Genomic DNA, 13,743 nt, shown 5'->3' on the forward strand with positions numbered 1-13,743 from the left:
TCTAGTTGGGTGGTCACAGCAGATCTTGAGCACTTGAAATGTGAGTAGTCTGAATTGAGTTCTGTTGTAGGAGTAAAATAAATGCAGAATATCAAAAACTGTAGGAAAAAAGGTAAAATATCTCATTAATATTTTTAATAGTAATGATATGCTGAAATGATAATGTTTTGGATGTATTGGGTTAAGTATATTATTAAAATTTATTTTAAATGGTTTTGTTATGTGGCAACTAGAAAATTAAAAAATACATATGGGATTCAGAATATATTTTTATAATAAATTTCATTATTTCAATATTTAAATGAATTAAGCATTAAGTTCTATTTTATTAAATCTTGTCATTAAATCCACCATGTCTCCCAAATGATTTGGTGTTTGCCTCATCCTTCTTATTATACAATTATTCTCCTTGGGAGAGACCCCAGTTATCCTATTTTGGTTCACCCCAGATGCATAGAACCATGCTAAGATGAAAACAAGTGTTTCATATAAATGGGTTGATTGTGTTAAATCAACTGGGAATACAGGTAGTGAAATGAAATTCTTCATATATCTTTAAAAAATTTAGTTTGTAGATATAGGTTAAAAAAGACTTTCAAACTTACTGATTCAAAGCTCACAGTTATGCATAAATCAAATCTCTGACAAGCCCTATCTGGTTTGGCTCAGAGCCTCAGGCTGAAGGTCCCAGGTTCAGTTCAGGTCAAGAACAAGGTATCTCATTTCAGGCTCCATACCCAGCTCCTGTTGGGGCATGTGTGGGAGGCAACCAATTGATGTATCTCTCTCACATCCATGTTTTTCTCTGTTTCTGCCCCTTCCTTGCACTTTCTATAAAAATCAATTGAAAAAATATCCTCAGGTAGGTATTACAAAAAAAGTGACAACAAAAAAAAAGAGGAGAAACAAAATATGTTTTCATCTTGGAAATACAAATAGGGTACACTGAATTTACTTTTGAACAGATTATAGCTCAGCATTTATTTTATTCTTTAAGGTATAATTTGTTACACAGTGCTGTATTTCATTATAATTTGTCTTGAGACTTAAAAATATGGAAGGGAGCCGAAACCGGTTTGGCTCAGTGGATAGAGCTTCGGCCTGTGGACTGAAAGGTACCAGGTTCGATTCCGGTCAAGTGCATGTACCTTGGTTGCAGGCACATCCCCAGTAGGGGGTGTGCAGGAGGCAGCTGATCAATGTTTCTCTCTCATCAATGTTTCTAACTCTCTATCCTTCTTCCTTCCTCTCTATAAAAAATCAATAAAATACATTTAAAAAAATATGGAAGGGGGCTAGATTCTCTAAGAATCTAAACAACAAAAAGAAAATTAATCAGGACATTTAAAAGAGGGGATATAATGCAAGGAATTGGTTATACTGGTGAAGGAAGAGTTGAGAAGCCAAACAAGAGACAGGGAAACAACCAGACACTAGCAAAAGCAGGGAGACACTACCATCCCAGAACATGGAATAAGAGTGTAAATGTGTTACCAGCCCTCAGGGCCAAAATCCAGGAAGGAACCAGGAACTTTGAAGGAGATGGTGCTCCAGGTAGAGAGGGAGTGGAGAAATACAGTGCCTCTCTCTTCCTCTCGTCCTCTAATGTCCTTCCAGTGTCTGCTAGAAACCACTTGGTGAAAAGCTTGGGAGTCTCAGCCTGTACTGTGGGACTACCTGTGGTAAGGAGCAATGGAGGTGAGGAGAGAGGCTGAGCTCATACAAGTCCCAGCCTGGCACAGTCCATCCTTGTTGGCACAACATTTATTCTATGTGGTTCTCATGGAACTGCATGGATTAAAGGAAAAACAATGATGCAAATATATGTTGGAAATATTTTTAATTGAGTAAAATTAAGGATGATCCAAACAAAATTTTGAGTTGCAATTAAAGCAATGCTTAGAAAAAAATGTGGGGTACTAAATGAATCCTATCTAATAAAAGAGTAATATGCAAATTGACTGTCACTCCAACACACAAGATGGCTGCCCCCATGTGGACACAAGATGGCTGCCACAAGAAGGCCCGCAAGGGATGGCAATTGGGAGGGACCAGGCCTGCAAGGGAGGGCAGTTGGGGGCTATCAAACCTGAAAGGGAGGACAGTTAGGGGTGACCAGGCCAGCAAAGGAGGGAAGTTGGGGGTGACCGGGCCTGCATGGAAGGGCAGTTGGGGGGATCACACTTACAGGGGAGGGCAATTGGGGGGGACCAAGCCTGCAGGAGAGGGAGGTTGGGGGTGACCAGGCCTGCAGGTGAGGGCAGTTGAGGGGACCAGGTCTGCAGAGGAGGGCAGTTTGTGGTGACCAGGCTAGCAGGGTAGGGCAGTTAGGGGTGACCAGGCTGGCAAGAGAGGGCAGTTATGGGCAATCAGGCTGGCAGGGGAGCAGTTAGGCATTAATCAGGCTGGCAGGCAGAAGCAGTTAGGGGCAATCAGGAAGGCAGGCAGGCAAGTAGTTGGGAGCCAGCAGTCCCGGATTGTGGGAGGGGTCCCAGATTGGAGAGGGTACAGGCAGGGCTGAGGGACACAACCCCCATGCACGAATTTCATGCACCGGGCCTCTAGTATATTATAAAAGAAGAAAAGCCTCTCTCAAGGAGGTGCGGAAAAGCAAAATTGCCTGGCCAGCATGGCTCATTGGTTGAGCGTCAGGCTATGAACCAGGAGGTCACAGTTTGATTCTAGATCAGGGCACATGCCCCGTTGCAGGCTTAATCCCCGCCAGCAGGGCATACAGAAAGCAGAAAATTAATGATTCTCTCTCATCATTGATGTCTATCTCTCTCTCCCTCTCCTTTCCTCTCTGAAATCAATTAAAAGAAAAAAAGGAAAGGAAACCCATGCCAAATAAATTAGGAATAAAATTATAATAATAACCACAGAAAATACTGAAATTGAAAAAAAATGTGATAGTTAAAATGAACAACTTAAGAAATTGGCTCTTTGTATAGATAAGTTAAATTAATAAACATCAGAGAAAAAGGAGGTGTTCAAATAAAGAACCTAAGATCAATAATAAGAAAGCAAATATTAATGAGGTAATATGAGGATTTTATGAACAATATTTTGCCTATGCAATTGACAATTTAGATGATTATAAGCATATTCCTTGAAAAACATATCTTACAAAAGCTATCATTAGTTGGGGTTTTTGAGTACCTCTGAAATATACATCTATATATAAATTTGTTATTGTTGAAAGTATTACATATGTCCCTTTTTTCCCTTATTGTCCTCTCCCAGCCTGCACCTGCTCCCCAGCCCTGGCCTTCACCCCTACACATTGTCTGTGTCCATTGGTTATGCTTACCATATATGCATACAAGTTCTTTGGTTGATCTCTTCCTCTCCTCCTCAACTGCCCCCTCGCCCTCTGCCTAATCTCCCTGCCTTCCCTCTGAGGTTTGATGGTCTGTTCAATGTTTCTGTGACTCTGGATCTATATTTGTTTATCAGTATATGTTGTTCATTATATTCCACAAATGAGTAAGATCATGTGATACTGATCCTACTCTGGCTGGCTTATTTCATTTAGCATAATGCTCTCCAGGTCCATCCGTGCTGTTGCAAATGGTAGGAGTTCTTTCTATTGTACAACAGCATACTATTCCATTGTGTAGGTGTACCATGGTTTTCTAGTCCACCCATCTGCTGATGGGCACTTAGGCTGTTTCCAAATCTTAGCTATTGTAAATTGCACTGCTATGAACATAGTGGTACATATGTTCTTTCTGATTAGTGTTTCATGTTTCTTGGGATATATTCCTAAGAGTGGAGTTACTGGAGTTTCCACAAACAAATTAAAAATTGACCTCCCATTTGACCCAGTAAAACCTCTGAAATATGTTCAATTGAATCCCAAGTATGCTAGTGAGCAGTAAGTATTTGCATAACTGATCTGTTAAGAGATATGCTAGGATTTACTGTGCTCTGAAGAGATATGAAATAGCATCTGAAGGTGCCGTAACATACTTTCCAATGTTCAACTGAAACCCAGTCCTGATAGAGCTTGAAGCTCCTGCCTTCAGGCTGTTGCTACCAGCATATTGAGGACGCCAGGTTCATAACTGGCTTAAGGTCTGTTCTGGATCTTCCAGTCAACAGTGGCTCCTATCAGCTGAAAATCAGATGACCAGGTGAACCTGATGGGGGCTGTTTTTCCTAAGTATCTGTTCATGTCTCTCTATTTTCCCAAGGAGTCCTGAGAGCAATTTTATAACTTGTTCACTCATCCCTCCAATCACGCTAATATCAACTGGAATTCATCAATGGTTGTTAATAGCAAAGTCAAGCGGCTCTGCTCAGGGTGTGCGGGTGAAGAATGTGAAGGGAGCCTTGCATTGGACATGTTAAAATCCTTGTTCTAGTTCAAAGGGCTGTGTTGCTGCTTCTGCCCTGGGTTCTCAGAGCACTCCCCACCTGTCCCCTCCCTGCCATGTGAGGTGAACTGAAGGTCCCTTTTTATTGACCTGGTGCCATGGAGCTTGGTTCTTCTGTTAAAAATGATTTTCTAGAGCATCTATAAGATAGTGACTATAGTTAATAATACTGTATTGCATAATTGGAGTTTCATGGATATTATCTCAAAACACATTTACATTCTGTTAGGGTGTCAGCCCCCAAGTGTTGTTTTCTGTAAGTTCTAGACTTAATCAGTTATCCTAATATCCCCGTAATCATACTAACCCAGTAACCCTACTATCCCAGTAATCATACTATCCCATTACCTTTTGAAGACATAACCAATCTCAGCAAGTGGGTGTGGCCTTAGGTGGTTATAAGAGGTTAGTCTTTCCAGAGGCCACTTCACTTCTTCTCCAGGGTAGACTGACTATCGTTGGAGCTGCAAGTTGAGCGCAGAGTTTCTACTGACTCTGATTTCAAAAGAACTCCCAAAGGTAAGTCCACTAATTTTAAAATCTGGTGAGTATGGAATTTAAAGTAAATATCTTCATGCCTATGTTCTCTCATGAAAATACTTCCAATTTATCTGTTGGAAAGCATGGATTTTCTCCCAGCTAACAAGTAGATTTCCTAGTTAATTGAATTGACATCAATATTTAAAATATCTGTGATTAGAGCATTGCAATATATTGATATTTGCTATAATAGATTGCTTAATTATTTTTTATTTTAGTACCATATGGCTACTGGATTTTTTTTTAGGACCTAAAAGAGATTTCTTTAGTTTTTATGCATTTATGGAAATCATAAACTACCTAAAATATTCAACATAATGTATGCATGTAAAAGTCTTCATATAAATTAACCTAAAAAATGTGTTCAAATAGTTAGAGAAACCTTGTTAAGCTCCTATTTGCTATTTCTTTAAAACCTAAAGTTTCCAGGCTCCATTTGAAAACTGTGAAATAGATCTGAACAACTGTAGGGCTTCCCAGGTAGTGGAAATGGGCACATGGAAGAATATCAGAAATAAAGATGAACCAGTCATGCTTCCATTAACTGCATCTCTGGATTTTTTAGTGTAGAGACAACATCACAATGTTTTTTGTTTTTTTCATTTTGAAAAAAAAAAAAAAGATTCCAGAGAGATTGAAGGAGAGAGAGAAACAGACAGAAACATAGATGAGAGAGAAACATGGATTGGCTGCTTCCAACATGCACCCTAACTGGGTATCAAACCCACCACCTGAGCACGTACCCTGATTGGGAATCAAACCTGCCACCTTCTGGTGTTTGGGACAATGCTCCAACCAACTGATCCTCACCAATCAAGGCGATATTTTTTTTTAAATCAATTGATTAATTTTTGCTGATTATCAGTATAGTTTGAACATTCACCAACTCAAAAGGTGAAGGTGCTATGACGAACTAAATAAACTGACTTGGAAAAAAATATTTTCCTGAACTAGAAATAATAGTTCATTTTGTCTGCCTTTTATTTTAATTTTAGAAACATGAATCCAGACACCTTGCAAGTCTTGCAGAAGGAACTCACCTGCTCCATCTGCATGAACTACTTCCTAGATCCGGTCACCTTAGACTGCGGGCACAGCTTTTGCCGTTCCTGCCTATGGCTCTACTGGGAGGGGTCCCCATCTCCAATGTGCTGTCCTAATTGCAAACACGTGTCTGAGAAGCCAAATTTCAAAACCAACATCCAACTCAGGAACATGGCTTCCCTACGCAGGCAGGCCAGAGCTGACTCCATCAACAGCTCTGAGGAGATCTGTGTGGCACATGATGCAGCAAATATGGTCTTTTGTGACGCTGAAAGGAACCTGCTCTGTTGGAACTGCTCTGATTCCCCGGAGCACATGCTTCACAACCACCGCCCAACAGAATGGGCTGCTGTGGAATACAGGGTAAGTGGTGCCTCTCATGCAATTTGGTAGTTGTATGCTCCTAAGTGAGAGAGAAAGATGAGGATGATGATAAAAAAATATTGATGAGAATGGAGCTGGAGGAGGTGGTGATGTTTCAATGTAAATTGCAAAATATAAGTATATCCGGGCAATGCTGTTGGTCAACTTGGACACTATAATCATAGTGGTGTTTTCCCTTTGCTAAGGTAGATTTCCTTAGATATGTTGTCCAAATATGTAGAATTGGTGCTATTGTGGGGCAGGTGGCTAGCACAAAGAATACTGGCTTCTGATGCAAGTTTGACTTCTTCATAGTCAGGATAGATGAAAATCTGGGTGCCAATTTCTCAAGAAATGGTTATTTTCTGTAAGGTCTCCCCAAACTCATTGTTATGTTTCTGTCACTGCTGATATTCCAAATATAAGAATAAAATTAGATTAATATGAAAAGATCAGACCTCTCCATTTTAACTTAAGGTGACAGTGCTATCAACATCTGTCTTTAACCATAAAAAAGACGATAAAATTTACAATAACCATCTTAGGTGTCACTAAATCTCATGGTTATTTTGCAGGAGGAACTTCGCAAGAGAATGGGCTTCTTATGGAATATGGCTCAAGAAATGCAAAACAATGTGAAGATAGAAGCTAGCAAAGCTGAGTCATTGAAGGTAGGAATGACCATGTTCACAATCCTGGACTGCTGGTTCCTAATCGCTCACCTGCCTGTCTGCCTGATCATCCTTAACTGCCCCTCCCCCTCCATTGGCCTGATCATCCCTCATTGCCTCTGCATGCTGGCCTAATCTCCCCTTACTGCTCCCCTGCCAGCCTGGTTTCCCTCAACTGCCCCCTTGATGGCCTGGTTGCCCCTAACTGCCCCCCCATAGGCCTTAATGCCCCTCATAGCCCCCCACTGGCTTGGTCGTCCCACCCAGCATGCTTGTGTAATCCCTTTGAGTCTCTATCGGTGCAGGAGTATGTGGCCCTTAGGAAGGTGATGATCAGAGCTGAATATCAGAAGATTCATAAGTTTCTATATGAGGAGGAGCGCCTCCAGCTGGACACGACAGAGAGAGAATCAAAGGAGATCTACCAGCAACTGGAGGAAAGCAAAATCAGAATGACCCAACAGACAGAAAGCCTGAGAGAAATGTTCAGAGAGCTGTTGGAAATATTTCAAAAGCCAGATGTCGAAATGCTCCAGGTGAGAGGGGAGGGTCCATCAGTTGAGTCTGGAATCCTTTTCTGGACAATGTGGCCATGACACCAAAATGATATCTGCATATACCATTACCTGCAGCTAAGTGATTATGCTCCTTGACGCTCATAACCATGTCTGTCCAGTCAGTCACTTATTTTCTTGTATCCTGGTAATCTTTGGGAACTCTTTGGCCCAAGTAGCTGACGTAGGAGAAAGTGATGTCAGTGTAATCTGAAGCACCTCCTCCACAGACAGATTGTCCAAATTCAGGCAATCTCTGAGCAGGGCAACATTAACTTTTCTGTGGTAATTTTCTATTTACCTTCTCCTAATCCACTGTCACTCTCTGCGATTGCCATAAAGCAACTTGCTAAAAACATTGAGGTTTTGACCCTTGCCTAGACAAGATTTCTAGAATTTGGCAATCAATTTTACAGATCTCTCTGTTTTTCATTGGATTCCCTGTTTTGCTTTCATTGTTATAAATGGTCAGATCTCTCCTTGGGAATAACAGGGCAATGAGTGACATTGGAAACCTAGACCTGGTTGCATCACTTCACTTCCCTGCCTGACCTCCTTCCATCCTCGGAACACCTTGAGGAAGGTCTGCGTGTTTTAGTTTAAGTGCTATTATTACGATGGCCTCTGATTGTTCCTTAAAGGGGAATAGGAAAAAGTACATGATAAAAACAAACTCTAGAAAATATGTAAAAGGACATAATTTGAACGTTTACCTTCTTTTTCTGTTTGTTTTGCAGGATTTGGGAACTGTGTTGGAAAGGTGAGTTTACACTAATATTTTATGAGAAAGTCATTTTCTTCTTGATGAGGGTGCTGTACATGTTTTGACCTAGAAAATTATCCTCTGTAGCTATTTTCTGTTTTCTTTCAAAAATACCTAAAACATCTGCCCTTCTGGGTTTTCTTACAGCACGTCACTCCCATCCTCTCCCTATTTAGCACAATAAACATTACAGGAGTGATTTTTTAAGGTATCACAAAAAAAAGTACCTACACTGCAGAGTTGGAAGGTGAAAAAGGCCGGAAAGAGGGAGTATTCCTATGAATGGATTGGGGTGGCTTTTGTTCCCAGGACTAGCAATGACTCAGCCTGTTCCATTACTGCATGTCCCCCTTGTAGGCAGAGCTCAGGGGAATGACCTCCTGGTGCCCCCTAAGAAGTTAGACCTTCAGGAACAGAGCTGCCAGGCAGGAGTTAGGTTTCCTTGTTTGAGAAAAAAAAGAGCAAACCTATATGGCTCTGTGGACACTCCCCTTTCAGACTCTGAATGTCTCATTGGTGAGGACTCTGAGACTCAAGTCCCAAAGGCTTTGCCTGGATATTCTGCTCCCTGTCAGATACCCAGGGGTTTGATTCCTTGAGGTGGAGTAGATGGAGGAAATTATTCTCAATCATTTTAGAAATGCAATAAAATCTTAGAAGAATGGGGAGGTAGGCACATGATATAATTTATAAATTTAGAAAAGAAGTAAGGTAACATTTCTTATATCCCCAAGAGGGTAGACTATAATGTATACTCCATTAGCACAGAATGAGAGGATCCTGATGAAATATCTTGGATGAAAAGCTGTGATTTTTAGACTGGTTTTGTGACTAACCTTTGCCTCCAAATGTCACTGATGTCATTCTTCACAGGACCGAATTGGTGCGGAATCAAAAGCCTCAACCAGTGAATCCGGACCTCACTTCCTGGTGCTGCAATGGACTCCTGGAGTTGCTGAACAAGTTCAGAGGTAAGAGCTTGCCCTGTGGCATTAGGCCTCAATTTATTTTTGGTTCTTAGGTTTATAAGGTTGTTTTTTTCTATTTTAACTTTATCTTTTCTGTCATGAAGGCAGTCCATCACTTTCCGAAATTACATCTTCTTCCCTTGTGTAGTCATATCGCAATGAACTTTGTAACTTATATTGATATTTTCAATATAAGCAAGATACCTATTTTTATTGGTGTTTGGTATACATAGAGGAAGAGAAGAGCAATGAGGTTGACCATGTGGTCACAAGGAGATAGAATATTTAGTTCTCAGAGTAGCCATCAATATTGTATGTTTACTCAGTTACCCCACTTTTGAATGTTTTAATATGACACTGATGGATTTAACCTGTTGTATATTATCAATGCATTTATCATGCATTGCACTAAGAATATGTATTACTTATAAAATCAGAAAGTCCAAAAAAGGACTGAAAATGTCACAAGCAGAATAATTTTAGTGCTGTTAGAACAATTTCAAAACCACTGACAGAGAAGGATCTGTGACCATGGTGCAATCATATTAGGCTCATAGTAGAGAGCAGGTCTAAACCTCAGAACTGAGATTGAGATTAGACTTAATGCAGGGTCTGAACAGATAATAAAAATCCAAAGCATTCTCTTCAGGAATTACTAACTTATGCCTAATATGTATTTCAATCAAATACTTATATTCTTGAAAATGTAACAGATTCCACTAATATTCCAACTAGAGGCCCAATGCATGAAATTCCTGCAAGGGGCTTGGCCCTCCCAGCCCTAGCTTTGTTTGGAAGGTCGTCTGGATGGTTGTTCTGCTGTTCAGTCTAATTAGCATATTAGCTCTTTATTATATAGGACTAGAGGCTGGATGTGTGAAATTAGTGCAAGACTAAGGTTTCCTTCCCCTGGCTGCTGGCACCAGCTTTCCTCTGGCACCAGGGACCGAGGCTTCCCTCTGGCCACTGGCAGGCACCTAGGACCCGGGCTTTCTTTGCAGCCCCAGCTTCGTCTGGAAGGTTGTCTGGAAGGACGGCGGAAAGACGTCTGGTCTAATAGCATATTACTCTTTTATTATTAAAGATAACCCACATAATAGCAAAGTGCTGTCTATTTCTTAAATAGTGTCAAGGACAATTAACACAAGAAGAGTTTTCTAAAGGAAAGAAAAGGTTTTATGTGTGACCTGAAACAAACTACCCAGAGGTTGACATTAAATCTCTGCTTCACACTGTCACACCCTTTGTGATATGTGTGGAGGTATTGTTTTCTTCTTCTGTGTACTGTGAAGGACTTCTGTGTGCTGTAGACATAGTGATAACCCTTGTTCTTTGTAGATGAGCCAATCTGCACTCTCTTTGCTGTCTTTATTTTGTAATTTTTTGGAGGAGGGACAAATGAAGAGACTCTGCCCCTCAGGCCATGGAAATTCCACTTATTGACCTGATTTTTGCCTCTCTCTGCAGTGGATAATGTCCTGAGTCATGGAACCATCAGTATGTGCATGAACCTTTCTGAGGATGTGAGGGGTATGCTGTTTGGAAATGGCAATCCCAACCCGTCCGGGGAGCCCCAGAGAGTGCGGAGCTTTGCGACATGGGGAACGCATACCTTCACCTTTGGTAGACATTACTGGGAGGTGGATGTGCCACGCAATTTGTGTTGGGTTCTTGGAGTCTGTAAAGATATCATCAAAAGAGATACCAATTTCATTATTGATTTTGAAGAAGCTTCTTTTCTATTTTCATTGAAGCTGAATGGTCATTATTATCTCTCCACTAACCGCCCACTCTTAGTTCATCATGTGAAAATGCCTGTGGGTAAGATTGGAGTGTACCTGGATTATGACAAAGGAATTGTGAGCTTCCATGATGCTGGCAATGGCTCCCTCTTATGTAGTTTAGCTACTTCCTCCTTCTCTTCCCCTCTGAAGCCTTTCCTCTGCTTTGAAGCTTCATAAAAAGTTACGTTTTGGCCATTTATTTGATGAATTTCCATGTCTCTGGAAACTACTTTTATGAAATGTCCTGTGAGGCACCAGGGTGATACCTAACACATTGTACTTTAAGGGAACATAATCACTGTATGTTTATAAAATGGCATAACCAGAATAAAGGCATAAGTGTGCTCATAAACTGTCTTTTCTGTTGTTTTTTTTTAAACATATATATAATAAATTAATTATATTGTTGACTAAAGGCCCTGTGCACGAAATTCATGCACGGAGGGGGGGTTGTCCCTCAGCCCAGCCTGCACCTTCTCCAATCTGGGATCCCTCTCACAATCCAGGACTGCTGGCTCCCAACTGCTCGCCTGCCTGCCAGCCTGATCACCCCCTAACCACTCTGCTGCCAGCCTTATTGATGCCTAACTGCTCCCCTGCCAGCCTGTTTGCCCCCAACTTCCATCATCTCAGGCCTGGTCACCCCTAACTGCCCTCCCCTGCAGGGTTAATAGCCTCCAACTGCCCTCCCTTGCAGGCCTGGTGCCTCCCAATTGCCCTCTCTTGCTGGCCATCTTGTGGTGGCCATCTTGTGTCCACATGGGGCAGGATCTTTGACCACATGGGGGCAGCCATATTGTGTGTTGGAGTGATGGTCAATTTGCACATTACTCTTTTATTAGATAGGATAGAGGCCTGGTGCACGGGTGGGGGCCAGCTGGTTTGCCCTGAAGGGTGTCCCGGATCAGGGTGGGGGTTTCCTTGGGGCATGGGGCAGCCTGAGCGAGGGGCCTGTGGTGGTTTGCAGGCCAGCCACACCCCCTGGCAACCCAAGTGGAGGCCCCGGTATCTGGAATTTATTTACCTTCTACAATTGAAACTTTGTATCCTGGAGTGGAGCCAAGCCTCCTGCTCACTCTATGGCCGGCAGCCATTTCTGTTGGAGTTTATTATCTTACCTAATGATAGACAAATATGTAAATTGACCGTACCTTCGCTATGCCCACAGTCAATCAGAGTGAGTGAGTATGCAAATTAATGCACCAAAGATGGCGGTTAATTTGCATATGAAAGCAGGGCGGGCAGCACCATGGCCTGCTTCCGGGGGTATGGGTCCATCGGGGCCAGAGGAAGCCCTGTGGGCAGCGCCAGACACCACCCACAAGGTACCAGTCCATTGGCTGGGGAGGCGGTGGAGTGGGCAGCGCCAGACGGCACAGGAAGGGTCCGGGTTCATCGCAGGCCCCAGGAGGGACAGCGGCCTGCCTAGCCGCTCCCCGGGGTCCCTGGGAACATCACCGCCCCGGGAAGGCGAGGCCGGCCCCGCCTAGCCGCTTCCAGGGGTCCCTGGGAACATTGCAGGCATGTGGTTGCTGAGACCCAGACCTGGCCTCTGGCCACAGATTCATAGCTTCACGGAGACCGAGGGGATCTCTCTCATCTGCAGAGAGATAGAGGTTCTGCAGTGCCCCCAAGACACGGGTTGGCCCAGCCAGGGATCAAGGGGCATGGAAGGACTCCCGGGCCGCGGGGCAAGGACCCTCACCCCTGAGGTGGGGGTTGAGGGGTGGTGCCACCGCACTGCAGGGTACTGGACTGACTGATGTGATTCAGAGACGCTCCCAGTGCTAAGGGGCCTCGCTCAGGTGGCCTTCACACTTCAGAGGCAGTGACTCCTGCTCCTGCCTTGACCCAAAAGCAAGCCCATGGTGCCCTGCCCCATGGCTGAGCATGCCTAGGCAGTGAGTGCGAAGCCTTCCACCTGCTTCAGAGAAGCAGGGGCAGTAAAGAATGGGGGGCAGGGGACAGGGAGAGGAAAGAATGTGGAGCATCCACAATGAAGAGGTGCTCGAGAAAGAGGCTCTGAAGCCTGACTGGAAGGTTTGTTCTGTTTGCCGGGCGGCTGCCCCTTAGGAAGGGCAGAGAGCATGGCTCTGAGGGCTTCCTGTGTGCTGAGTCAAGTTCCACAGCCAACTGGAATTGGCCTCAGTTTCCTGGTCTATAAAATGGATGAAGCATGTCCCAGTGCCTTCACTGAGCTTTGATGGCCAATTGAGATATTATATAAAGAAAATGAGGGAAGAAGTGAGAAAGAAAAGGAAGGACGAGCAACACAAAAGAAAGACTGAAAGGAACCTGTAAACCCATTGTCACTTAAATAGGGAATATAGTCAATAGTTTTGTAATGATGGTATGATGCCAGGTGGGTACTAGAAATATTGGGGAACACTTTGTAAAGTATATGATTGTCTAACCACTATTCTGTAACTAATATAAAACCTGAAACCAATACAAAATAATATTGAATGTAAAGACATGAAAATTGGAGTGAAATTTTTATAAATTTTAAAGTTTAAATAAAAGATGTAAAGGAAGGAAGGGGAGAATAAAAATAGTGTTTTTCATTTTACCACTTCATTAAAAAGACAGTTGTCTTTATATGGTGTTTTTATACTTTTATACTTTTCTAAGTCATTATCTCATTTTAATTTCCAGGCAACTTAAAGACAAGATAATT

At 42.6% G+C, this 13,743-nt stretch overlaps 1 protein-coding gene across 1 annotated transcript; it reads left to right on the forward strand.

Moving 5' to 3' along the window:
* Nucleotides 1-4,796: 4,796 nt before the first annotated feature.
* LOC307109642 (tripartite motif-containing protein 64-like) lies at nucleotides 4,797-11,418 on the forward strand. Its single transcript, XM_079788464.1, has 7 exons — nucleotides 4,797-4,898; nucleotides 5,915-6,326; nucleotides 6,902-6,997; nucleotides 7,303-7,533; nucleotides 8,289-8,311; nucleotides 9,188-9,285; nucleotides 10,750-11,418. The coding sequence occupies exons 2-7, from the start codon at nucleotides 5,919-5,921 to the stop codon at nucleotides 11,241-11,243; spliced, it is 1,350 nt and encodes a 449-aa protein (XP_079644590.1). The 5' UTR covers nucleotides 4,797-4,898; nucleotides 5,915-5,918; the 3' UTR covers nucleotides 11,244-11,418.
* The last annotated feature ends 2,325 nt before the right edge of the window (nucleotides 11,419-13,743 follow it).

The sequence above is a fragment of the Cnephaeus nilssonii genome, assembly GCF_951640355.1.
Source record: "Cnephaeus nilssonii genome assembly, chromosome: 13".
Classification (NCBI taxonomy): domain Eukaryota; kingdom Metazoa; phylum Chordata; class Mammalia; order Chiroptera; family Vespertilionidae; genus Cnephaeus; species Cnephaeus nilssonii.